General features: G+C 54.2%; 10 protein-coding genes across 10 annotated transcripts; 6 read left to right on the forward strand and 4 right to left on the reverse strand.

Annotated features, from left to right (window-relative positions):
• Positions 1–1,022, reverse strand: WHR41_07308 (uncharacterized protein; the record flags this gene model as incomplete). The annotated part of the gene is made up of 3 exons (XM_069375913.1): positions 1–609; positions 661–835; positions 897–1,022. 3 exons carry the CDS (start codon positions 1,020–1,022, stop codon positions 107–109), a joined length of 804 nt encoding a protein of 267 aa, XP_069227282.1. The 3' UTR covers positions 1–106.
• A 1,348-nt stretch (positions 1,023–2,370) lies between these two features.
• On the forward strand, positions 2,371–3,234 carry WHR41_07309 (uncharacterized protein; the record flags this gene model as incomplete). Its single annotated transcript, XM_069375914.1, has 1 exon — positions 2,371–3,234. One exon carries the CDS (start codon positions 2,371–2,373, stop codon positions 3,232–3,234), a length of 864 nt encoding a protein of 287 aa, XP_069227283.1.
• A 74-nt stretch (positions 3,235–3,308) lies between these two features.
• On the reverse strand, positions 3,309–5,640 carry WHR41_07310 (uncharacterized protein; the record flags this gene model as incomplete). The annotated part of the gene is made up of 4 exons (XM_069375915.1): positions 3,309–5,226; positions 5,313–5,398; positions 5,482–5,506; positions 5,570–5,640. 4 exons carry the CDS (start codon positions 5,638–5,640, stop codon positions 3,309–3,311), a joined length of 2,100 nt encoding a protein of 699 aa, XP_069227223.1.
• A 521-nt stretch (positions 5,641–6,161) lies between these two features.
• WHR41_07311 (uncharacterized protein) lies at positions 6,162–7,761 on the forward strand (the record flags this gene model as incomplete). Its single annotated transcript, XM_069375916.1, has 2 exons — positions 6,162–6,658; positions 6,718–7,761. The coding sequence occupies 2 exons, from the start codon at positions 6,162–6,164 to the stop codon at positions 7,703–7,705; spliced, it is 1,485 nt and encodes a 494-aa protein (XP_069227222.1). The 3' UTR covers positions 7,706–7,761.
• Positions 7,762–8,977: 1,216 nt separating this feature from the next.
• Positions 8,978–10,220, forward strand: WHR41_07312 (uncharacterized protein). Its single transcript, XM_069375917.1, has 2 exons — positions 8,978–9,731; positions 9,790–10,220. Exons 1-2 carry the CDS (start codon positions 9,324–9,326, stop codon positions 9,808–9,810), a joined length of 429 nt encoding a protein of 142 aa, XP_069227221.1. The 5' UTR covers positions 8,978–9,323; the 3' UTR covers positions 9,811–10,220.
• Positions 10,221–11,664: 1,444 nt separating this feature from the next.
• WHR41_07313 (uncharacterized protein) lies at positions 11,665–13,392 on the forward strand (the record flags this gene model as incomplete). The annotated part of the gene is made up of 2 exons (XM_069375918.1): positions 11,665–13,093; positions 13,148–13,392. The coding sequence occupies 2 exons, from the start codon at positions 11,665–11,667 to the stop codon at positions 13,390–13,392; spliced, it is 1,674 nt and encodes a 557-aa protein (XP_069227220.1).
• Positions 13,393–15,295: 1,903 nt separating this feature from the next.
• WHR41_07314 (uncharacterized protein) lies at positions 15,296–16,657 on the forward strand (the record flags this gene model as incomplete). Its single annotated transcript, XM_069375919.1, has 1 exon — positions 15,296–16,657. The coding sequence occupies one exon, from the start codon at positions 15,296–15,298 to the stop codon at positions 16,655–16,657; it is 1,362 nt and encodes a 453-aa protein (XP_069227227.1).
• A 945-nt stretch (positions 16,658–17,602) lies between these two features.
• ndk1 (Nucleoside diphosphate kinase) lies at positions 17,603–18,256 on the reverse strand (the record flags this gene model as incomplete). Its single annotated transcript, XM_069375920.1, has 4 exons — positions 17,603–17,734; positions 17,794–18,072; positions 18,147–18,177; positions 18,237–18,256. 4 exons carry the CDS (start codon positions 18,254–18,256, stop codon positions 17,603–17,605), a joined length of 462 nt encoding a protein of 153 aa, XP_069227226.1.
• Positions 18,257–18,530: 274 nt separating this feature from the next.
• On the forward strand, positions 18,531–21,715 carry WHR41_07316 (uncharacterized protein). The gene is made up of 2 exons (XM_069375921.1): positions 18,531–18,690; positions 18,785–21,715. The coding sequence occupies exons 1-2, from the start codon at positions 18,606–18,608 to the stop codon at positions 21,637–21,639; spliced, it is 2,940 nt and encodes a 979-aa protein (XP_069227225.1). The 5' UTR covers positions 18,531–18,605; the 3' UTR covers positions 21,640–21,715.
• Positions 21,716–21,753: 38 nt separating this feature from the next.
• Positions 21,754–22,389, reverse strand: WHR41_07317 (uncharacterized protein; the record flags this gene model as incomplete). Its single annotated transcript, XM_069375922.1, has 1 exon — positions 21,754–22,389. The coding sequence occupies one exon, from the start codon at positions 22,387–22,389 to the stop codon at positions 21,754–21,756; it is 636 nt and encodes a 211-aa protein (XP_069227224.1).
• Between the last annotated feature and the right edge of the window lie 1,269 nt (positions 22,390–23,658).

The raw sequence follows: 23,658 nt of genomic DNA on the forward strand, positions 1-23,658 counted from the left end.
TGCGCATATTCCCAAGGGCTGCATTAAGCCATCATGCCCAAGACGTGCTGCAGGAAGTACGCGAGAACTGCTCGTAGTGAAAGGAATGGAATGCAGAGAACTTGCTCTAAGTAGTGCTGCCAACCTTATGTAAAATTGCAAACCACGTACCAAGCATCAGCACAGAGAATACCAACGTGACCTGTATCAAATACTCGATACCGAGTGTTGTGGCTAGAACCCCAATCGCAAGTGGAGCGACGGCGGCTCCAATTTGACCCATAGCTATCAAGAACGCAACGATGATACCACGCTGCTGCGAGCTGAAGTTCGGGGCCAAAAGAACAATGCCCGAGGGGAACAAAGGGGCAAGAAAGAAGCCACACGCTCCGACGAGAGCTAGGGTCGGTCCAAGCTGCCTGGCAAGAGTGAGACATAGCTGGAAAATGATTGTAGCGACGCAGTACATGACCACAGCGATGCGCACGCCAAGTCGATCTGTGAGCAAGCCGAGGGAATACCGACCGAGGGCCATCCCAGTCCAGAAGATAGACGAAGCGAACGCGGATTTTGCGGGTCCAGCAGACGAGCGACGGGATAGGAAGACGACGATCCAGTCAGTGTAAGAAGCTTGGTTGGAGTCAGCATGGCCGTCAGAATTGATAGATCATGACGCCCTACCTTCAACACACTGGTAGAAGAAGTAAAAGATACTCATGACCCACACACTGCGCTGAGTGAGCAGGTTCCGGAGTTCCACTGCCTCATCAGCGTCCACCTCAGATTGAGCTTGCGCGCGGGTATCGTTGCGGAATGCCCAACACTGCGCGAGAAGCTCTAAGAATGCTAACATAGACTTCAAAGCGTCAATGATACGATCAGATGTCAGGCACACGCCAGGAAGAATCGAGACTTACGAGGATCTCATAGAACGTGGCCCATGCATAGCTTTCCAAGACTGCTGCCGAAACTAGTGGCCCGAAGATACATCCACCGGCAAATGATCCATGAAGAATGCCTTGCACGACGTTGGCATGACGCATGCCGCCGGCCCAAGTATTCCAGCGGTATCAGTGACGCCAGTCCCATATCCGAAGAATGCATAGCTTGCAAGGACTATCGAAAACGGAGGTTTCAAGCTGAGCGTCATGGCTGCAAGCAATCGTAGAATAGCAGCGACAACAGCGATTGCCCGGCGCCCTCCATGGACCTCGATGACTCTGACTGTCATCGTGGCAATTAGATAGCCAAGCACCCCGGCTGGGAAGATGAAAGCAACCCGAGCGTCAGAGATCTGGAAGTGGCGCTCAATCTACAGTCGTGTGTCGTTGGGTCAGTAGCTGAGTACGGATGAGCTATGATTGATACGAACGAACGTCAGGAAGTAGGGCCTTTCAAGGTCAGCGCAAGACGCACGCGAGGTAGACGCTCGCCAGGCTACAAAGGGAAAGTCTTACACCGATGGCAGACATAGCAAAACCGCTGGCGAAGAAGTTGATGGTCGTGGCGGTCAACTTAGCATAGAACTCATCGGGATGCGACGGGTTGAGCTCGTGCTGACATGGATTCACTGGCTCATCGGCGGCATCGGTAGCGTTGGCCACGCCATATTGGCATGAGGAGTCTGGTGTCAGAAGAGGTTGGCGTTCGTCTGACTGCACAATGGAATCCTCAGTCACTACATGGCCAGCTTGAAGCGTCATGTGAGCGGGCGTGCCGGTGGAGCTCAATCTCAAAGCTGGCGGCGCCTGTTTCAGACGGTCAAACCGGAAAACATTCGATACTAGAAATCAGAACAGACAGTGTCCTTCATGCGCAACGAAAGAAACAATTGCGAGCAGATCAGATGTGTGGTACGGTGTCAACGTTGCGTCTGGACGAAGCCTCGATCGGCGACGCGCCCAAGGGTCTCGCTCGGCAATGCAATCGCAAGCGGGGAAGGCGGCATTTCCGCATTGAGCCGCGTTCCACCAGGTATCAATTATCTCGTGTGCCGTGGCATCAAGAGATGTCACCGGGAGTACCTCATTGATATGTCCCGAACTCCTGCAATGAAGGTGCGATTTTGCGCGCAAAGTTCCATATCCGCGGAGGTTGATGATCGGCCATCCGCCAAGTCCTCGGAGTTCGTGATGTCGTGGGCAGAGACAAGATAAACCGTTCCCTCGGAGTCGCAATCGCTCCGCGGAATCCTGCTCGGCGCTTGATATTTGACAGAAGATATGAAACAACTCCTTGTCAGTCGTGGCGATGAAGACATGGCAATCTTTTGTGGCTTCCTTGCATTTCGTATCAACCCTCGGTGGTATAATCTTATCCTCGGACGGCCGTGAATGATCGAATTTCGCTTTGAACTTTTGCCGTTAATCACTGCAAAGGACTGACGACACCATGGCTTGCACCCTGACCACCGGACACGCCGCTCGTATAGCGGCCCGGAAGAACAAGTGGGCTCAATCGACGTCGGGACTCGCCGATACATATCTGCAAGCCAACCTACTCGTCCTTCCATCCCGCTACGCCGAAGCCTTCCGACAACTCTGCGCCCGCAATCCAGTACCTTGCCCCTTGATCGCCGAATCGACAAATCCGGGCGATTTCGCAATGCTCAAATCCCATCTGCCGCAAGTACGCGACGAAGACCTAGCAGCCGATCTCGACCTCCGCACCGATTGCCCTCGATACAACGTCTACGCTGACGGCAAGCTGGTTCACACTGCAGTCAACGACATCCTTTCCCAGTGGACTAGCGATCATGTGGCGTTTGTCATCGGCTGCAGCCAGAGCTTCGAGTCTGCTCTGATCCGCGCAGGAGTGGAGATCCGACATCTCAACCAGCAGCGTACGGTCCCGATGTACCGTACCAAGTTACCGCTCAACCCATCCGGCATTTTCACCAGCTCAACGTACGTCGTTTCAATGCGTCCGTTCAGGAAGCAGGATATTGAGCTGGTGCGGCGAATTACGAGACGTTACTTGCCTACCCATGGAGAGCCAATCGCATGGGGATGGGATGCTTTGGAGCGACTTGGTATCATTGATATTGACGATGTGCAATGGGGCCACCCACCCCTGACTCAAGATGGTCGGCCTTTGCATGAGGTTTTCGGGGACAGTGAAAATGTGCCGGTCTTCTGGGGTTGCGGTGTCACTCCGCAGGAAGCCGTCATGAAGGCTGCGCTCGAAGGTACTATCATGGCACATCACCCAGGAGAAATGCTGGTGATGGATTGTCGAGAAGACGACGTTCTGTGAGGAGCCGTGGAGGTGACAACCTTTACAATGCCCTAGCTGGCGCCACAGCAATGATGGATCGGGTCTCAACTAGATCATTCCATCAGGCTGCTCCAGCCGGCGAGGTCGTTTAAAGATTCTTCAGTAACAAGAAATCCAAGATCGGAGTCTGGCTGTCCCATGTTGTTCTGCCAAGGAGTCGACAAGGAATTACCGCCATTGTCAAGAAAGCTAAGGTAGTCCTGTTCAACGTTCGGAGATTGTCCATGGGACTGAGGACTGCTTTGTGTCACGCTTTCGATTCCAGTCTTGATCTCCACAACACACGGCCAAACCGTGCTGACAGAATCCATGACATCGAGGATTTGGTCGAGAGGCTTTCTCACAGAGATGGCCGACCATGAAGATTCTTCAAGTCGTTTCTTCAAGAGAATGATTCGGGCAGCAGCAGCTAACGTGTGAACACTCTCTAGAGGTAGGGTCCTTAGAGAATAGTGCCGCTGGTAGCTACTCAGCAGACGAAGAATCGCAGCAAGCGATTGATAGCAAATATCGACTTCCTCGCTTCGTGATGACAAATCTTCGTCCGAACATCGATCTGGGGGTCGATGTAATATGATCATACCAGTATGAAACGCCATATGTAGGTGCAAGATGTAGTGTGGTACTTTCTCGATCTTCCAAGGGTTCCATTGCAGCTTCTGCGGGAGTTGTGAGAGCCATCGCTCGAGGAGTGTGTGAACGTGGTTGGCGGCTTGCACGATTCCACACGTCTGACTGGCTTGCCGCTCACGATTCTCGAACACCGTAACGATCATTGTGTGGAAGATCTTTGCAAGCTCTACTCTGTGGACAAAGCTGCCGACAACCGCGATCCCGTCTTCGAATGCATTGACAGATGTCCCTCCGGCGATGTATGTGTCGAGCAAATGCTCCCATTCTGGAGGATACGGAATACGGATTGTGTTTCGCACATCCGCTTCCTGCGGGTAAAGAGCCGGAGGTCGACCGAAGTAGAGGCTCATTTGCTTGTCTGCGACGAACACTGCCCAGTACACTCTTCGAAGGATTTCTCGATCAACTGAAGAGGTCGCTTGACCGAGCTCCCAGTTGCTGGGATCGAGATGTAAGCCCATCTCATGTGCGAGTCGGAAGGCCATTCCACAGAACAGCCATCCTTTCGAACCTCGTCCTTGGCCGACTTCCAGCGGGCCGAGTATCATCAGAGTTTGCAATGTTGTCAAATCTGGAGAGACAAGGGACGCGAAGGCCTGGCTCTCGGCGTACCTGGAGAAGCTTAGGTAAGTTGAGTGCAGGTTATCATCTTCCGAAACCAGAGCTCCAAGAGCGCAAATCGCCGACAACAGCATGTCAGAGTAATAAGGACCGCTGCACTTTGCATAGTCTCGTAGGAAGAACTCTCTGTAGATGAAGTGATTGCTCTGGTAGCAGTTGGCGAAGAACAAGGATACCAGTTGACGGCAGACAACATCATGAGGCGCAAATGGAGACGGCTGCGCATTTCCAGATGCTGGCAAAGTGCCTGGAGCCACGTGGGCCGTTCCTTGGAGTGGCGAAAAGGAAGTCGCTCCGGACTTCGCGGCAACGCTGGCTGCGGGAGTTGGAGCGGGCACGTTCATCTGAAACAAACTGGTACCTCCAAAAAATTGAGTGGCCTGCCGCGAGACCATCTTCCTCATGCGTCCGTCGCGAGACCTTTCATTGGTGAGAGATTCTGCTGCCGGGGAAATGACTGGTAAGGTCTCCCTGTTCTCAGTGCTCGGCGCTACAGGATTATGGCTTCTTGCGGGACTCGTCTGCGGTGCAACATCTTGCTGAACTGCTATTGTCAAGTCGTCATCGTCGGGAGCCTCCAGCACTGTGTCTGCGCTTTGTTCATTGGCTGGTAGAGCGCCCGATTCACTGCCCGCCACGTCCGTGAGGTCCTGAATGAAAGAACTCATGGAGTTGACGCGGGTCTCTAGATTGTTCACATACTTACGTGATACTGGTCTGGCCGTTGGTCAACAAGCGCACCTTTCCACGTGCCAGGGTTGGGACAGGACACAATTGCAGGCAATATCCAGGGATGCTCCTACCTGCGGCGACTTTCTACTGTTGAGTAGTTGCACTCTACATTGTTCTCTGTGCACCGAGAGCAAGGCTTCTGGCGGTTGCATTTGACCTACATTCTATCATCAGCACCAAGACATGCCTTGCCCCATGCTAATGCCAGAATGCGAATCCTGGAGCAGTCCAGGCACTGACTTTGCGCTTGCGACATCTCTCGCAACTGAAGATACCCTAAGGTGTCAGCATGCTATTACAGAAGTGTTGTGACTGTTGCGTGTCGTACGATACGCGGTGTGGCCCCGCCGAAGGAGTGCCGCGCGCGGCGGTCGCCCTTTGCGCAGGGCCCTCGGACATTGTCCGAAAAGGGTCTGTAAGGGACAATTGATGTCGTTGGGGACGAGGAGAGTGTCTTCCTCCGGGCACAGACGCCGTGGCGAAAGAGATGCGAGGAGCGCGAGGACCAAGTTGAGTGGAAGCAGAGGAGCGCGAGAGGACAGCAAACTCCGCGGGGGTTCGGCCTCCGAGGAGCGCGCGAATGCCTTGCAGCCTAGGCGCTTATCGTAACCTCCGATCACTTGATACGGCCAATCTATTCTTCCCCCACGTACCACGAGAGAGAGGCGGTCGCGTTAGATTCCATGCGGACAGAATGGGGAAATCGATCCGTTTATCTGATAGATGTTGGCTGTCGTTTCTCCCGCGGCAGTTTGCCCTTCTGCATATCTTCCGAGGATGAAGTCCTGGGCCTTCCTTTGCAGACATACAAACATGGAATGCTTTCTCGACATGTTCTCAACTGACCACAAGTTGGCAAATATTTCAATGCGCTGATTTGATCAACACAAACGACAATCGACGATCGCATATCCAAGAAAATGTCACAGCCGACCCAGCCAGGCCCGCTCACTGGTGAGACTGCAAAGATAAACAGCAGCCTGGATATGAACAGTTGCGAGAAGCGTCCATCACAGAATGCTGACATCGAAATCTACGTCGACCCTGTCATCGAGAAAAGGATTCTGCGGAAACTCGACTCACACTTGGCTCCGATCTTCATGTCGCTTTACTTTCTTTCATATCTAAACAGGAGCAACATTGGCAATGCCGCCGTGGCCGGCATGAACGATCAGCTCAATCTGAGTGCTGGTCAGTACAGCACTGTTGTCAGTGTTTTCTACGCGACTTACGTTGGCCTCATTTTCCCTCTGGTCCTGGCTCTTCGGAAGATGAAGCCTCATCGCGCCATGACCGTCATGGCTACAGGCTGGTCTCTTGTCACCATCGGTACTGCCTTTTGCAAATCTTATGGCGCGCTTGTCGCATGTCGGCTACTCCTTGGAGTATGCGAAGCCGGATTCTTCCCTTGCATCTCGTGAGTTGGCTCCTTCATGGTACAAAGTGTCATCCGCTGACTGTGAGGTGGTCTTCAAGTCTCTACATGACCATGATATACAACAGGCAGGAGCAAGGCTTACGCTTTGCGTACCTGTTCAGTTCGATGGCCTTGTCTGGCATGTTCGGCGGTCTGGTGGCGACTGGCATTACATACATCGGAACTGCCGGAGGTCTCCGCGCATGGTCGTGGTTATACATCATCGAAGGCGTCGTTTCCCTCACCATTGTGCCATTCGTTTGGTTCGGTCTGCCAGAGAATCCCGCCCAAGCCAAGTTCTTCACAGCAGAAGAGTTGGAAGTCCTGGCAGCTCGCGAATTGAAACGGAGGGAGTACATGGGCGATTCCAAGTTTTCTTGGGCTCAGGTCCGCTCGGTCCTTGGGCACTGGAGAATCTACGCCGCGGCATCGGTCCAGTTCCTCCAAGACATCGTCCTCTACGGCTTCTCCACCTTCTTGCCATCGATCTTGCGGAATGATCTGGGCTACACTGGTCTTCAGGCTCAGTATCTCAGCGTTCCAGTGTATGCGCTGGGCGGCATCAGCTTCTTCGTCGCGGCTATGCTAGGCGATAGATACGGCCTGCGCGGCTCTTTCCTGGCATTCTTGGATGTTTTCGCAGTCGTGGCATACTTGCTGATCTTACTCGTCCCCATCAGCGGCGTCAAGTACTTCGCTTGCTACCTCGTCGCGTTGCCGCTCTACTGCGGAGCCGGACTCAACGAGATGTGGATCGCAAACAATACCGCACCCCACTATCGCCGTGCCACCGCAATAGGTTTCTCGCAAGCCATCGGCAACCTTGCTGGTATTGTCTCCGGCCAAGTGTACCGCGGAGCTCCGTACCGGCTCGGAAACTGGTTCTCGTTCGCCTGCACCGTTCTAGCGATGATGCTCATTGCCGTGCAGATTATGTACTTCAGGCGGCTCAACGCCCACAAAAGCAGGATCCAGAGAGGGGAAATCGCAGATGATCGGGTTGGCGAGGAAGGAGAAGACAACCTCGAGTTTCGATACATTTATTAGATTGCCATTGCATAGGATCTAGACAGAGATTGAAAGATCGAGCTTAAGATTTGCAACTTCCGATCGAGCCACAGGTGGTTGACTCAAGTGAGCAGGTCTGCAGGGTATACTTTGGCTGTCTGCTATGAGGGTCCTAAAAAAGAGCTCCGAAGTGACTGAGAGACGACGAAGGAATCCATGTGAGGTTTTACCATGGAGATCTTGTGAACTATGGTGGCTGCAGAAATGGTGTGAACGCACGCTCCAGCGACCGTCCCATTCCCATCTGAGCGTCTAGGTCCTACACTTCGATCGAGCTACCAGGAGCTCGTCGTCGCTAGGCATCCCTTGCGACATTGTTACAGATGACGTAGTAATAGAAACATAATTGGTTCGTCCGACCTCGTCCGACAGGTGATGGAGGTGGCGCTGGAAATACCACGTCCGTCCAAGCGCCGGCAACCGGGCTGAAGGTACAGTGTTACTCATCAGCGCCTTGCGCGACGTATTGGCTCGAAGTGAGGGGTGCAACGACGCCCTGGGCTAGAAAAGGAATGCCGGACGGAAGGGCTGGGGTGTAGGTACTGTAGCATCCGGGCCGCTCGCTGGCTGACCGGAGTACATGACACTTGGTAGCTGAAATCCTGAACGTAATTCTGTGATGTGAGTGTAATCGTAGTCATCGCATAGCTGCGGCACAGTGAGCACGGGCGTGAATGGAGTGGATATTTCCCCAGTTCTTGGGTGGAGTAGTGGTCCTGGCGCGCAAGGCTGGTGAAGAGAGCACGCGACTCGGGCGATGTGGAGGAGAGAAGAAGGCTCGCTTGCTCCGTCCGGCGCGTGTGGATGTACCCTTGTACTTTGTTTAGGCATGTACAGCGCATGTCGGCAAGGCGAGTCGCAGCGGGGAAAGCAGGGCTAGTCAGACAAGCTTCTGCATGGGCAAGATCCGGCGCAAGGCGTGCAGGCTGCGAAGAGGGCGTGTGCCTCCTCGCCGGCGGAGGAAGCGCTTGGCCGCATATACCATCCAGTTCGGGAGTAGGAGGCCTTCTAGCCGGCTTCTAGCGCCTCGTCGGGCAGAAATAGCCGGAGTCCTGAGGAATTTACAGCGAGTAGCGCGTTGCTGTGCGTCCGGGGCAACGGCGTCCGGCAGTCGCGGCCCCGCTTATTGCCGCCAACCCGGCCAGAGCGCGCCCTGCCACGCCTGGAAGGCTCGAAGGCTCTCGTCAGCGCCGCCCGCAGCCCGCGCGCAAACCTGAGGTGTGCGACGCCTGCTCGCCTTTTATCCGTCGCACTTCCCCTCCCTCGCCCGCGCAAACACATCCACAACACTCACACATATCAGCGCCAGTCCGGCCCACGCTCACTCACCTCCTCTTCACACACCGACATCCTCACCGTCGACACCCACACCCCGTCACGTGCGTCTCTGGCCCTCCGCCCTTGCCTTCTCCACCATCTCCGCACTGCCGCCCACACGCACGCGACCGCACACCACACGACCACCCACACCGACTTATGCGCCTGGCGAATTAGCACCCGCCGCCACCGTCTCGCTCTCATAACCTCTTCGCGACACGACATCAATCAAAAAATACCACTACAACCTCTCCAAAACACACTCCACCCCACCGTCGCAATGTTCCCCGTCGAATCTCTCCACCCGCAGTACGTCGAAGAGCAGGGCGCCGTCTACGCCGCCAGACACCAGCGCGCCCTTGAGCAGGCCGCCGCTCAGGCTGCCGCTCAGTCCGCCGCCACCTCCTGCACATCTTCTCCCGCCCTCACGCCTTCGGCCAGCGCGCCCCAGCCTACCAACAAGGCGCCGCAGGGCCCATGCCCCAAGACTCTCACCACCGCCCTCCTCAACCGCCAGCAGACCACTCGTCCCTCTGGTGGCTTCTTCGGTAACATCATTCAGGGCTTCTCCAGAGCCAACTCCGGCACTGTCACCCCGTCTTTGACCCGCATGCCCACGCCTGCTAGGGAGAAGTCTCAGGCTGAGATCGATGCTTTGATTGCTGAGCAGAAGAGGGATGCCGATATTGTAAGTTGCACCTGCAATGTGACATTCGTAGAAGGTGCGCATACTGACCGTTATCTAGTGCGCCATGCCTTCCTGGTAAACAGCATACCCAACACCAAACACCTTGGCAGCCGAATTTTCTTTGCTTTTGACGACGACTCTATGATTTCCCACAATGGCACTCCACAAGCGCGGCGTCGTTTTGAGTCTCCTGCATCAACATGGCTTTTAGCGAGCACGGAGTCTGGAGGCTTTACTTATACCCATGGTGTGTGATACTCGGTATGGTTTTGCTTTTTGCTTTGCTTTGCTTTGCTCTGGGCGGTATGCGAGCAGCGGATTATTTGCTTTTCACGGCGTTCAAGTTTCTTTGGTTTCGGGATCCAGGCACGATGGGCACTACTAGCGGAAGCGCGCGCATGAATCGATCGACAGTACCCAGATCAAGAGCTACACAGCCTCTTACCACTCTAATTAGGTAGTGCGATTATGAATAAATGTTCATCAGTATCTTTTCGTCCTTACTCGAACCCATATGACGAAGTCACAGCCCTCGACGTGTCTGAAGCAAGGAGGAACCAACGAGCATTCCGTCCCCTCGCCATGACGCAACTGCACTACCGTGGCACCGCCCTGAAGAAACACCAGACTGCACCTCTGCCTCTCAGTCTCGCACACGCGTGCATTCACTCCAGCCTATCAAGCAATACCATCGCTCCACAACCACCGGCGTCACCACCCTCAACCACCAAAGGTCACATCACAAACAATATAACAACAACAGCAACAACAACAACAACAACAACAACAACAATGTCCACCAACCCCACCCCAACAACAAAATCACCAACGACAACCCGCTCCCCTCGAAGCCCAAAGTCCCCACAAACGAAATCCCTTTTCGCGCCGAGGACCCCTTCGAGCAAAGACGACAATTGGTTTCCGGGCTCGAATCCCCCGCCGCGGCCGCCGCATAGGGTTGGCACTCCGGACGGCGGGAGGGTGGATGGGGGTTTGGGTGGAGCTGGGAGTGGCAAGGGAAAGGTGCTGGAAGGGACGGCTATGGGGTCGGAGAGGGAAGGAGCAGATGGGAGAGGAAGAGGAGAGGGGTTCTTGGGGAGGGTTTTGATGGTGTGGAGGAGGGGTTGGGGGCGGGTTTGGGGAAGTGGGAAGAGAGGGGCGTGAGATAATTTCGAGAAGCTGGGACTGAGAGGACAGAGGGAACTTTCGTCGGCGCTCGGCTGGGTGGGTAGGAGGGGGCGGTCTGTCCTGGTGCGACTGTGGCGGCGTGGGTGAATGGAGGGTACAAGACGCTGGGGAAGTGTACTTGGGTGGTGCATTGCTGGATTTGGTGATTGCGGTAGACATCGCTGGAAGCTTCCCTTAGTGTGGGTGATAAGGATCCCGTTCCATGATCGAATGGAAACCAAGATCAGATGAGGCGCAGATAATATGTGTGAGCTGCTACTAGGGTTGACTTCAGTCTGGTAAGGCTATTCCTCTCAGGTCTATGCATATTCTATCTGGCGCGGTGGTGATGAAGCCAAATTTGCAGGTGAGTGACAGTCGAATGGTGATAAATATGGTTGCTTAGCGTGAAGTCAAAGACCATGGCTTTCTTCGTTGCGAATCGACGTTTCAAAATACCGGTCAATTCCAGTATTAACTACAGAAATGGGCAGCACGTTCTTGCCTTTTCCTCGAATCTGAACATGCAACGAGAAGGAGAGCAACCAGGCATCCATGCAGGCGCCCACCTGCTCTTATTATTAGAGTGTCTTTCTGACGAAGTGCATCTGGTCACGTCACTGCTTGACCAGCTCCCTGCGACGAGAAACAACATTCGGCATCAGCATCATGCTGACACTCACAGCTCTGGACTCCCCACTCGGCTCGAGATCGTGTCCCTTAGTCAATCTCGAGCGGTTATTTCCGGCTTCCTTAGACCGTCGAAATGGCGAACGCATCTGGATCCAGCAGGCTGTACCAGCAAATCCGCATGAGCGGTAACTCGAGGGCACACTTAGGCGACACTTACCACTATGGCCCATCGGAGGATCAACACATACTTGAGTCAATACTCGAGACCCTCTATTACCCAGAGATGAAGATTAGAAGTCGCAATGTATCCGATGCGAGCACGGACACTTTTGAGTGGATATATGAGGAAGGCACTCTCCGACGACACGATGAGAAGGGCAATCAAAAATACTCAGGGCGATGGGAGAGCGCATATGAAGAGGATCAAGTGGCTCGGAGTGGTTTCGCAACAAACTTCCGCAATTGGCTGGAGGCCGCAGATGACAGAGTGTTCTGGATCACTGGCAAACCTGGCTCGGGTAAATCGACGCTGATGAAGTTCTTAAGAGACCACGAATCAACAGACGCTAGCCTCCGCAAGTGGACTGATGGACATAGACTCCTCGTCGCTGACCATTTTTTCTGGTTGCCTGGTGATACCTTGCAGAATTCCGTGGAAGGTCTTTTGAGGGCACTTTTGCACGATGTATTGAAGTGTCTCTCCACGGATCTGTCGTCCGCTAGAACCATATGCGGCCCTAAGCGCTGGAGTCTGGAGGGAAGCCGACGTTCCTGGTCGCTCCGTGAGCTCAAGGCAATGATCATGAGGATCCGCTCAGCGACTGACTTACGCGTGTTCTTTTTCATCGACGTTCTTGATGAGTGTTCCCCAAAACATTCGCACGGCCAGCTCATTGATCTTCTGCTAGACTGTTCAAAGCTGCCAAACTCGAAGCTTTGCATCTCAAGTCGGTCTTGGGAAGACCTCAAGGTTAGACTGAACGATTGCTTGTCGATCGAGCTAGACACGCTCACGCGTCTCGATATGCTAATTCATGCGGACGATCGGTTGGTGAGGGCCACATTTGGGCAAACAATGGATCCCAGCGCACAATTCGAGATTGAAGAACTCGTCAAAGCTCTGACAGACCGTGCTTACGGCGTCTTCCTGTGGGTCGAGCTCATGCTTCGTGAAATGGAGGTAGAGATCAGGAAGCGAAGAGGTCTGCAAAACTTGCGAAACATCTTGGAAGATTTCCCTTTGGGACTCGACGAATACTTTGCCAAATTTGTCTACGAGCGTATCTCGAAAGCGAGCGGCAACATCTCAGACACTGCCAGCGTTCTTAAGCTTGCTTCGTTGCTACATGAAGCGAAAGGTAGCATGCGGACAGCATCTTTCATTCCTTTCTGGCTTCTTAGCAATGGCGCCTACTGCTCGTCGACAAACTACCCGACTTCTGAGACCGCGAAACTGAGTGAAGGTGATGTCGAAACAATGCTCAGTCAAACTCGAGCATTCCTTCACGAAAGCTGCAACGACTTGCTGGTACTATCGAATAACAGAAACTTTTCTCGTCCAGGTACGGCTACGTACATGGCCCTTCGTTGTGATGTCGATTTCTTACACCGAACAGTTTATGACTACATTATGGCCCTACCGGAGAAGATCTTGCTCGACGAAAAATGTCCCACTCGATTCAAAAACACAAATACTTTGTTCCCAGATCGTCAGCAACGTCTTATATGTATGAACTTCTTGGCCAGGACAACGGCTGTTTCAGTGGGACCAATGCTTTTTTCTGGGCCATCGCGATGCGAGATTACGTCGAGATTGAACATCGCTTCCAATACCAAGAAGCATGCGAAAGTTTCGCATTGAAGCACCTGTCGTGTCCAAGATCATGCTTGGGCTTACACACCGCGTTTCAACCCATGTTTCATATGATGTGGGATTTTTCACGATCTTCCCGGTTCATGCGAGTAACAGTCCAAGAATGGCCTCATACCGGTATCTGTGATTTACAGCCGATCCCAGATCACAACTTCAAGGGTTTCATGCCAATCAATTGTCTGAAGCGCGGTAACCTTTGTGGAGACTGTGCGCAGTACTTCCAGGGCTGTCTCTGCTTTGGACTTGCGCCATTGCAGTGGTTGGAGTCAGCTTCGGAGCAACATTTAGAGCCTACTGTCATCGATGTCTCCATATGGACCCAGGGGAGCCCAGACGCGATGACTCGCGAGTCGATACCTTTTGACACTCATGTTAGATGGTCCCACGTTCCTCAGAGACTTCGGGTGTCCCGTGATTGCAAAGAGTTAGAGGGCCGACTTTTGAATTGCGAGATCTGCGATACTAAGATGGTCAGTTCAAGGTATTGCGACCTGAAAAATATATTCTTGACGACGGAATACACTTCATACAACGCCCACAAGCTCAACCACATGCGAAACTGCGAGGCACTGCATATTTCGCTGGACAAAGACCCCAATACACGAAACATCTTGCTTGCATCAATGTCATTCGATCTACCGACATCAAAGGATATTATAGTAAAGAGCGTGGGAGTCTCGTCCACGATTCCGTCTTTCTCGGCATTCGTTTGGCGGAGACAGAAATTGAAGGCTGTCAAGTCCTTGCTCACGTCGTTGAAGAAGCAGTTTCACGCACTGTCGTCTTAGGATTTGAATATGGCGTGCAGTATGATCGTATGAAAAGTTTGATCAATGAATGGGTGTGGTTTCTGTGTTCGTTTGCTCCAAATCTTGACGACTTCCAGCAGTGCCGGTGCGACGGACGCTGCAAACGATGCGACTTTCTACCAGAAAAGGAAGGTAAACTTATCATCTGCCTGGCATGCGACGAGTTCTCCCAGATCTGCGAGGGGTGCTTTGGCCATTCGGTGTCTGCGCACGGATGCGACGATGGACATCCGAGAATCAGCATCCGTTACAGACCCGACCGAACAGACGAGGAATGCAAGTTACTAGATAGTCTCAACGTGATGCCTGCCATGATGGCTTTGATTGACTGGTATGTGGAGACTGCACCGCAGTATGGACTTGACTACACGATCCCTTCGCATGTAGAGGCAACACGGGGAGAATTGGGGCGCCTCTCAGAAGAGTTCATCGCAAGGTTCGCTTCAATGTAGCAAATTTGGTTGAGATCGAGATCCACTGCAGATAATGTAATTTACGAAGGCATTTCTGTAGTTGTCTGTCAGAGGCTTCTGCATTCACGACGAGAGTCCCTTCGTGATCATCCGTAGGTGCAGATATTGATAGACTACGCAGAGAACCACGCTGAAGTTTTCGCTTCTGTTTTCATTTCACGCGAATCGATAGAGAAACCAGCAGCGGGTATAGCGGCCGTCAAGCGTGCTTTACATCACTGCTCGCGTTTAGCAGCCTAAGGCTCTCTATTTTAACATTGTTCACCCGTGTGCAGTGTGATGTGAGCTGGCCGGCTGTTCTCGCGGCGAATTCTCGGCAAAACGATCCAACCTCCGAGGGTCGAGCTTCATTGCTCGCGACAGCCATTCACATGCCGCCGACCGCGCGACACAGACAACACCTTTCGATTCACATCCGCAGTACTTGCTGCTTTGCGCGCGACTTGGAACAGACCGTATCCCCGCGCTCAAACCCTGGTTCCTTCACTGGACCCAAACGAAGCCTTCACTCGCGCAGCGGCGTCTACTGCAACCACGCGACTTCCTCGAACCTACTAGGGTACACGACAATCACACACCAGCGGCCGCGTGCCGCTCGCAATAGCGACCATGTCTGTGTGGAACCAAGAAAACATCGTTGACGTTGCGGAGTCTGTCGGGATCGTCAGCCTTAACAAGGACGTTCAAGAACATCTAGCGCGCGACGTAGAATACCGCCTGAGCCAAGTGCTGGAAGAGTCGTTGAAGTTCATGCGCCATGGAAAGCGGACAACCCTCACGACTCAAGACATCTCACAAGCGCTGCGACTGCTGGACGTAGAGCCTCTGTACGGCTATGAGAGCACCCGACCGCTCAAGTTCGGCGAGGCTAGCATAGGCCCTGGCCAGCCGCTGTTCTACGTCGAGGATGAAGAGGTGGATTTTGAGAAGCTCATCAATGCGCCTCTACCTAAGATTCCGCGCGAGATGAGCTTCACCGCGCATTGGCTGGCAGTTGAGGGTGTGCAGCCCAGCATCCCTCAGAACCCTACACAAGCCGACCAGCGCAACCAGGAGCTACTTCCCAAGGGCCCTGGCGGCGGCGGCAACCAGACTCTCGCTGCAGCCAGCGGCGCCGACAACGTCGCGGTCAAACCACTCGTGAAGCACGTCCTCTCGCGCGAACTGCAGATCTACTTCGACCGCATCTGCGCCGCCATCATGTCCGACAGCAACGACGAATACCGTTCGACCGCCTTCCAGTCCCTACGGACGGACCCAGGCATCCACCAACTGGTCCCCTACTTCGTTCAATTCGTCGCCGACAAAGTCACCCACGGCCTCAAATCCCTCCCGACCCTAACCCAATCCCTCTCCCTTATCGCCGCCCTTATCGACAACCCCTCCCTCTACCTAGCACCCTACATCCCCGCCCTCGTCCCTTCAGTCCTCACCTGCCTCATTGGCAAACACCTCGGCACGCCCTCCGCTGACGGCGGCCCAACGACGCACTTCGCCCTCCGCGACTACGCCGCCTCCCTCCTCTCTTCCATCGCCCGCAAACACGGCGCGACCTCCTCGACCCTTAAGCCCCGCATCGCCCGCTCCTGCCTCAAGCACTTCCTCGACGCCCACAAGCCTTTCGGCACGCATTACGGCGCCGTCCTCGGGCTCACGCTCATCGCGGACGCGGACGGCGTGCGCGCGCTGATCCTGCCGAATCTGAAGGCGTACGATGCCGTGCTGGCTGAGGGCTTGCGGGACGACAACCGTCGCGAGCAGGCGGAGTTCGTGGTCAAGGCACTGATGAGGGCGCTGGAGGTGCTGGCGAGGGAGCCGAGGGCGGGTGGGAGGCAGAATGGGTTTCCTGAGGGAGAGGCGTTGAAGGAGAGGTTGGGAGAGGTTGTGGGTGAGGCGCTCGCGGAGAAGATTGTGGGTGAGGAGAGGGAGGGCGTTGTTGCTGCTGTGTTAGATGGGGAGACGGGGGTATGAGAGAGAAGGGAAGGTGTGTTTAATGTCCGCTCGCCGGCACGAGGGCAAGCGGGTGAAAAGGATTTGATACCATTAGCGAGGCGTTCCGGTGAGGGACTGGGAGACTTGGGGTTATGTTGTTAGACTGGAGACAAAGTCGGGTCTAGGATTCACTGTACTTCATCACTATTGTAAAAGTGCGATATTTTGTCAAGAACCAACTCTATGAGGATGAGTCTCTCCAGAAAAGAGGCAAGATTTCCACGGCCCAATTCGCATCTCCAGCCGCCCATCGATGGTTAGAATAGGTTTTTTTGGGTTGGGATCATTATTTCCAAACTGCGAAGAGATTTCACATACGACCATAGGTCAATGAGAATTGGGCATCCCGTCCGCTCTGCCATACACAAGCACTGAACCGGGCGACTAGTACTAGAGTGGGTGACCATCTGGGAATCCCGCCTGTTGTATGTTTTTGCCGTTTTTGCTGACATTTTGCTTGGGTTGCTGAGGTATTTCGTCTTGAGTCGCTGATTTTCAGACAGCTCACTCGACACGGTGGGTGCCCAATGTTCATGATGAACGTTACAGAACGACGAGCTAACAGAGACGAGACTACACATGAGATTCTTACATCAATTCAAGAAGGACAACAATGACTATAGAGAGCTGCGATGTGCAGTGTTTAGCATGTGACATGTTATCCGCGCTGGCAGCGCTGGCAGCCGTGTTCTAAGCTCGTTGCCACTGGCGTGCGCAAACAAACTCCGCAAACACACATGGACAATAAGCGCGGAAGAGTGAGGCACATTGTTGTAGATCATAATATTCATACGTCCTGCTTCAGACGACAAGATTATGTATCCACGATTCCCGTTTCAATCGTAGACGACCAGGCCACACTAGGCGAGCCCAGAGCATCGTTATATTTTCATGTCTTTATAGACGGACAGTAAGCTGTTGCATCTATTTCTCGTAGACCCAGTCGTGCTGGGACTGCTTCCAGCTCTGGAGCTCCTCAGGCTTGAACCAGAGGGCGATCTCCTTCTGGGCGGACTCGACGGCGTCAGAGCCGTGGCAGACGTTGCGGCCGACATCCTGTGGGAAGATTTTGGTCAGCTGTTGTAGCTTGGAAGGGTGGGTAAGAACAATCTTACAATGGCGAAGTCACCACGGATGGTACCGGGCTGGGAAGCGAGGGGGTTGGTGGCACCGAGGAGGGTGCGGCCGGTCTTGACGGCGTCACGGCCCTCCCAGACCATGGCGCAGATAGGGCCGGAGGCCATGTAGGCAACGAGACCAGGGAAGAAGGGCTTGCCGGCGAGGTCGGCGTAGTGGGTCTCGAGGTGCTCCTTGGAGGCGGTGACGAGCTTGATGGCGGCAAGCTTGAAGCCACGCTGCTCGAAGCGCTGGATGATGGGGCCGATCAGGCCGCGCTGGAGGAGACCGTGTCAGAGGGTATGTTTCAGTGCGGTGGTGTTTGTTGAGGTTGGCGGTGAGGGGGATTTACCTGGACACCGTCCGGCTTGATGGCGATGAAGCTGGAGGGATTGTTAGCCAATGGTCGCGAATCCGGTGTGAGGTGGCTGTATAGACTTACGTCTGCTCGTTGGAAGACATTGTGACTGTTGTTGATCTGGTGGTGGATGGAGGAGGAAACAGGCGGTGGTATGAGTTGGCTGGCGAGAGATAAAAAGTGTCGGGAGGGGCAGACGCGGGCTGTGGGGAACGGCGTGTGGGCTGCCATTGGCCGCGGCAGCTCAGGGACCGGGGGCCAGATGCAAGCTGGAGCTCGCCCTGAGGCTGAAGCTCGTGTGGCCTGAGGCAGGTAGAAACGATCAGATTAGAACTCTCGGCGTTTGAGCCTCCCCGATCGGGCCACCTGGTTACGTCGTGTTTGGATGTAGGAGCGACGACCGCATTGGTACATCTGGCTGGCACTCACACCAGCCAACAACCTTGTTCGAACATGAGGAGTCTCAATGTCTCCCCTACCCGATGGGTGGGCTTGTTTGCTCTGTTGTGTGCCTTGCTTGCATTGATCACGCCGGCCGGTAAGCAAGATGTCCACTGGATCCGCCTAATTTGGCGGTCAAGTGAAATGTTCTCGACGAAAGTGACATTGCTGACGTGTAACTACCATCTTAGTGAGCGTCAAAAAAGAAAACTTCAAGACATGCGACCAATCTGGTTTCTGCAAGCGCAATCGAGCATACGCCGACACTGCGTCTACCACCTCCAACTTCCAATCGCCCTACAAGCTAGATTCGACCTCGGTCAAATTAGAGAAGGGCGTTCTGACAGCAACCGTCCTCAAGTCTCTTTCTCCGTCCGAGAATGTCCGCCTTCCCCTTACTGTGTCTTTCCTGGAGTCTGGTGTGGCTAGGGTGACAATGGATGAGGAGAAGCGTCAGAAGGGGGAAATCGAACTTAGGCATGGCAGCAAAGCTAGGAAAGAGCGGTACAACGAGGCTGAGAAGTGGGCTATTGTTGGTGGCACCAAGGTTAGCACTGGTGCGGCCGTTCATGAGGCAGACGACAGCGCAACCAGAGTCGCCTACGGCCCTGAAAGCAAGTTCGAGGCTGTCGTCACTCACTCGCCTTTCGGGCTCGAGTTCAAGAGGGACGGCGAAACTCAGATCAAGTTCAACGACCGCGGCTTCCTGAACATGGAGCACTGGCGACCAAAGGTCGACAAGCCCAAGCCAGCTGAGGGCGAGGAGAACAAGGAGCCTGCCGGCGAAGACGAGAGTACCTGGTGGGAAGAGTCCTTTGGTGGAAACACCGACTCCAAGCCCCGTGGTCCCGAGTCTGTGGCTTTGGATATCAGCTTCCCCGGCTACAGCCACGTCTTCGGTGCGGCCGAGCACACCGGCCCTCTTAGCTTGAAGGAGACTCGTGGCGGTGACGGCAAATATGACGACCCGTACAGGCTGCACAACAGCGACGTTTTCGAATATGAAATGGATAGCCCAATGACACTGTATGGCTCCATTCCGTTCATGCAGGCGCAGAAGAAGGACTCCACTGTCGGTGTCTTCTGGCTCAGCGCAGCCGAGACTTGGATCGACATCACGAAGTCTTCGTCGTCTGCGAACCCACTCAGCCTGGGAGTTGGCTCGCAGACGACCACCACATCGCACTGGATTAGCGAGAGCGGACTTCTGGATGTGTTTGTCTTCCTAGGCCCGAAGCCGCAAGATGTCATCGGCGCCTACGGTGAGCTCACCGGTTACTCTCAGCTCCCGCAGCAGTTCGCCATCGCCTATCACCAGTGCCGCTGGAACTACGTTACCGACGAAGACGTCAAGGACGTCGACCGCAAGTTTGACAAGCATAACATTCCTTACGACGTCATCTGGCTGGACATCGAATACACCGACGAGAAGAAGTACTTCACGTGGGACCCGCTGACCTTCCCCAACCCCTTGGACATGCAGAAACAGCTCGACGACCATGAGAGGAAGCTCGTCTACATCATCGATCCCCACATCAAGAACACCGGCAACTACCCCATCATCGACGAGATGAAGTCCAAGGACCTCGCTGTCCACAACAAGGACGACAGCATCTACGAGGGCTGGTGCTGGCCGGGCAGCAGCCACTGGGTCGACGCATTCAACCCCAAAGCTAAAGAGTGGTGGAAGACACTCTTCAAGTACGCCAGCTTCAAGGGAACCGCCAAAAACTCGTGGCTTTGGAATGACATGAATGAACCGTCGGTTTTCAATGGCCCTGAGACCACGATGCCGAAAGACAATCTGCACTACGGGGGCTGGGAGCACCGTGACATTCACAACGTCAACGGCCTGACATTCGTCAACGCCACTTACGATGCTCTACTTGCTCGTGATAAGGAAGAGGAGAGGCACAATGTTCGGCCGTTTATTCTGACCCGCTCGTTCTACTCCGGCTCGCAGCGTATGGGTGCTATGTGGACTGGCGACAACCAAGCCGTGTGGTCCCATCTTGAGGCTTCTATCCCCATGGTCTTGTCTATGAACATCGCTGGCTTCCCCTTCGCCGGTGCAGACGTTGGCGGCTTCTTCGGCAACCCGTCCTCGGAGCTGCTCACCCGCTGGTACCAGGTCGGCACATTCTACCCTTTCTTCCGCGGCCACGCGCACATCGACACCCGCCGCCGCGAGCCCTATCTGCTCGACGATCCTTACAAGAAAATCATCACCCAGGCCCTTCGCCTGCGCTACTCCCTCCTGCCCGCATGGTACACCGCGTTCCACGAGGCCTCCACAACGGGCGCCCCCATTCTCCGTCCCAACTACTACGTTCACCCCGGAGACGAGAAGGGCTTTGCCATCGACGACCAGTTCTACCTCGGCTCCACTGGCCTGCTTGCCAAGCCCGTTACCGCCGAGGGCGCTACCAGCACGGAGGTATACTTCGCCGACGATGAGAAATATTACGACTACTTCGACTTCTGGACCTACCAAGGCCCCGGCAAGCACGCTGTCTCCGCGCCCCTCGACACCATCCCGCTGTTCATGCAGGGCGGCAACATCATCCCCCGCCGTGACCGCCCGCGCCGCTCCTCGGGCCTCATGAGGTACGACCCTTTCACGCTTGTCGTTGCTGTGGGCAAGGATGGCGATGCGCAGGGTACGCTGTACCTCGATGATGGCGAGAGCTTCGATTTCCAGCAGGGCGCTTTCATCCACCGCCGCTTTAGCTTTGATGGCAGGGCTGGCTCGCTGGCCTCTGTGGATCTGGCGGATGCCGGTGCGGCGTCGTCGAAGGCTGCCAAGGAGTACTTGAAGAGCATGGAGAATGTCAGGGTTGAGAGAGTCGTCGTTGTGGGTGCGCCGGCTTCTTGGGAAGGTAAGACGGAGGTGGATGTCAGTGAAGAGGTTGGTGGTAAGGCGAAGAGCGAGGGTGTTAGGAAGGCTGCACTCGAGTGGCATGCTGCCGAGGGCGGCAAGGCTGCTTGGGCTGTGGTCAGGAACCCGGCTGTTAGGATTGGTGCTGGGTGGAAGCTGCAATTCTAGGAGCGCGGGCGTGAGTATAGAGTGTGAATAAGACACGATCGATGTCGCTAGAAAATGGTAAAGCCAATTGACAAAATTTCGACCATTCCTTGCTACAATGACAACCCGAAATGTCTACGAACCCAGCTTCCTGGCGGCCCTCACAAGCATGTACTCCTCATACTTCAGCTCTCCAGGCATGACCTTGACATCCCGCAGCTCAAACCCGACTCGCGGATAGATCCCCTGTGCACTCGCGTTCGCCATCACAAAGATCGGCAGCCCCTCCACATCTGCTATCTCACAAGCCTTCTCAAGCAACAACTTCCCCAACCCTAACCCTTTCGCTCCGTGATCCACTCCGAACAGCTCGATGACCAAATGCGCTTTGCCGCTCATGTAGCTCTCCCGCGCAGCTGCGAGATTCATCGCCACGGCTTCGTAGTCTCCCGCGTCGTGGTCGGACGTTGGGAAGAAGGTGCTGTAGAATCCGGCTCCTTGCTCGGTTGGGGCGAAGAGTTGCATTGAGAGCACGCCGAGAGATGTGTCGGGATCGGATGGTGAGGTTACTGTTAGGAGGTGCGAGCTTTTAGGCGAGGCGATTTTGCTGCTGAATATCTGAGTCCACCAAGAGCGGACATTTGGCGTGTCAGGGAAGAGTTTGGTGATGTAGGGATTTGTCGGATGGAAGGCGCGGGGGACGATTGTTTCGAGGGAAGGGAGGTTGGCTGATGTTGCGGGCTGGACGGTGTAGGGTGGAGGCCGTGTCATTCTTTTTGCAATGTTCGATTATGCCAGCTTTTTTTGTGTGATCTTTTCTTTTGATTTGCGATGTAATTGTATGTCAACTGAGCATTTGATCGTTTTGTCCCTCGTTATCAGCCATTGAGAATGAGTCGTTCGAAACTTTGTTGAAGGGCGCATTCAACGCCGGTTGCTCCACAACATCCACAACATCGGCCTTTGACTCACGGCGAGCGTTGATTTACATGTCCTTGTGTTACACAGAAATATAGATAGTCGTCGAATAATCCATGCAATACCTGGTGTTATTTCGGGACAGAGGCTGGAAGATACTGCTAATTGACATTGCGTTGAGCAGCTTAGCTCGCGTCTATAAGCTACCTAGGTAGACCTTTTGGGCTCATCAATCCAAAGGCTGCATGGCACGAATATCGGCTGAGAGACTTATTTAGTGCTATACTAGATCTTCTGGAAGCTGCTGCCCTCGGTGAACGCTCTCACCATCCTGGGTGTTCCAAAAGTCCTTCTGTGTCTCGGACGTATGACTGCAGTTGATGATGCCCGCCATAAAAGATTTGTTCATAGATAATCGCAACGACGTCTTCGAAAAGTTTGGTGGTTGTCAGAATTATATGTTGCTTTCTGCAACGAATGCCAATCCGAGTATTAAGGGAAGCATTCTTTTATCAACAAAAAGAGCCTTCTATCAAGCAGGCAAGAAATGGTCAAAAAGTCATACCCGAGCTTTGCTCGGGAAGATTTTGGTTGCATCGGCCGGGAATCGAACCCGGGGCTGGCCGAAACTGAATGGCAACGGCCAATTTTACCACTAAACCACCAATGCGATGCCCAATCGAAGATTACACAGCTCATGAACGTTGTGTAATACCCGCAGAACCGATACTGAACTGGCAGCGACCAAACACTTTCGTCAGTCAAGGTAAGGTACCTTGTAGTCTGCTAGTCATGGTGGGCACTCTTGAAAGGCTTCCGCCAATGCTTCGCGGCTGGAATAGTAGGGCACTATCACGGACACTGTTGCCGAGTCGAAACAGCCACTGGGTCATTCGAACCCTCTTCCAAAGTCAAGGATATTTCAATAACGCCTCCATGTGCGTTTCCGACAGAAATTCGCGTCGACTTGCCATCGGCGAAGGATGACAATTACATTGTTCAGCCTCGATCGGCCACGTGCGTCACACGCGTCTGGTTTCGGTTGCGATAAGGTCGTCGATGAAGCAGCAGATGGCGCCCGGCCAAGAGGAGTATATTCCAAATCAAGCCACAACGGAACCG

Source organism: Cladosporium halotolerans (genome assembly GCF_011745625.1).
Source record: "Cladosporium halotolerans strain TM138-S3 chromosome Unknown Sca28, whole genome shotgun sequence".
NCBI classification, from domain to species: domain Eukaryota; kingdom Fungi; phylum Ascomycota; class Dothideomycetes; order Cladosporiales; family Cladosporiaceae; genus Cladosporium; species Cladosporium halotolerans.

Coding starts and splice junctions, on each gene's coding strand:
- WHR41_07312 (XM_069375917.1), top strand. CDS start 9,324: ATGTTCCCCGTCGAATCTCTCCACCCGCAGTACGTCGAAGAGCAGGGC. Junction 9,732..9,789: donor AGAAGAGGGATGCCGATATT/GTAAGTTGCACC, acceptor ACCGTTATCTAG/TGCGCCATGCCTTCCTGGTA.
- WHR41_07316 (XM_069375921.1), top strand. CDS start 18,606: ATGAGGAGTCTCAATGTCTCCCCTACCCGATGGGTGGGCTTGTTTGCT. Junction 18,691..18,784: donor TGCATTGATCACGCCGGCCG/GTAAGCAAGATG, acceptor CTACCATCTTAG/TGAGCGTCAAAAAAGAAAAC.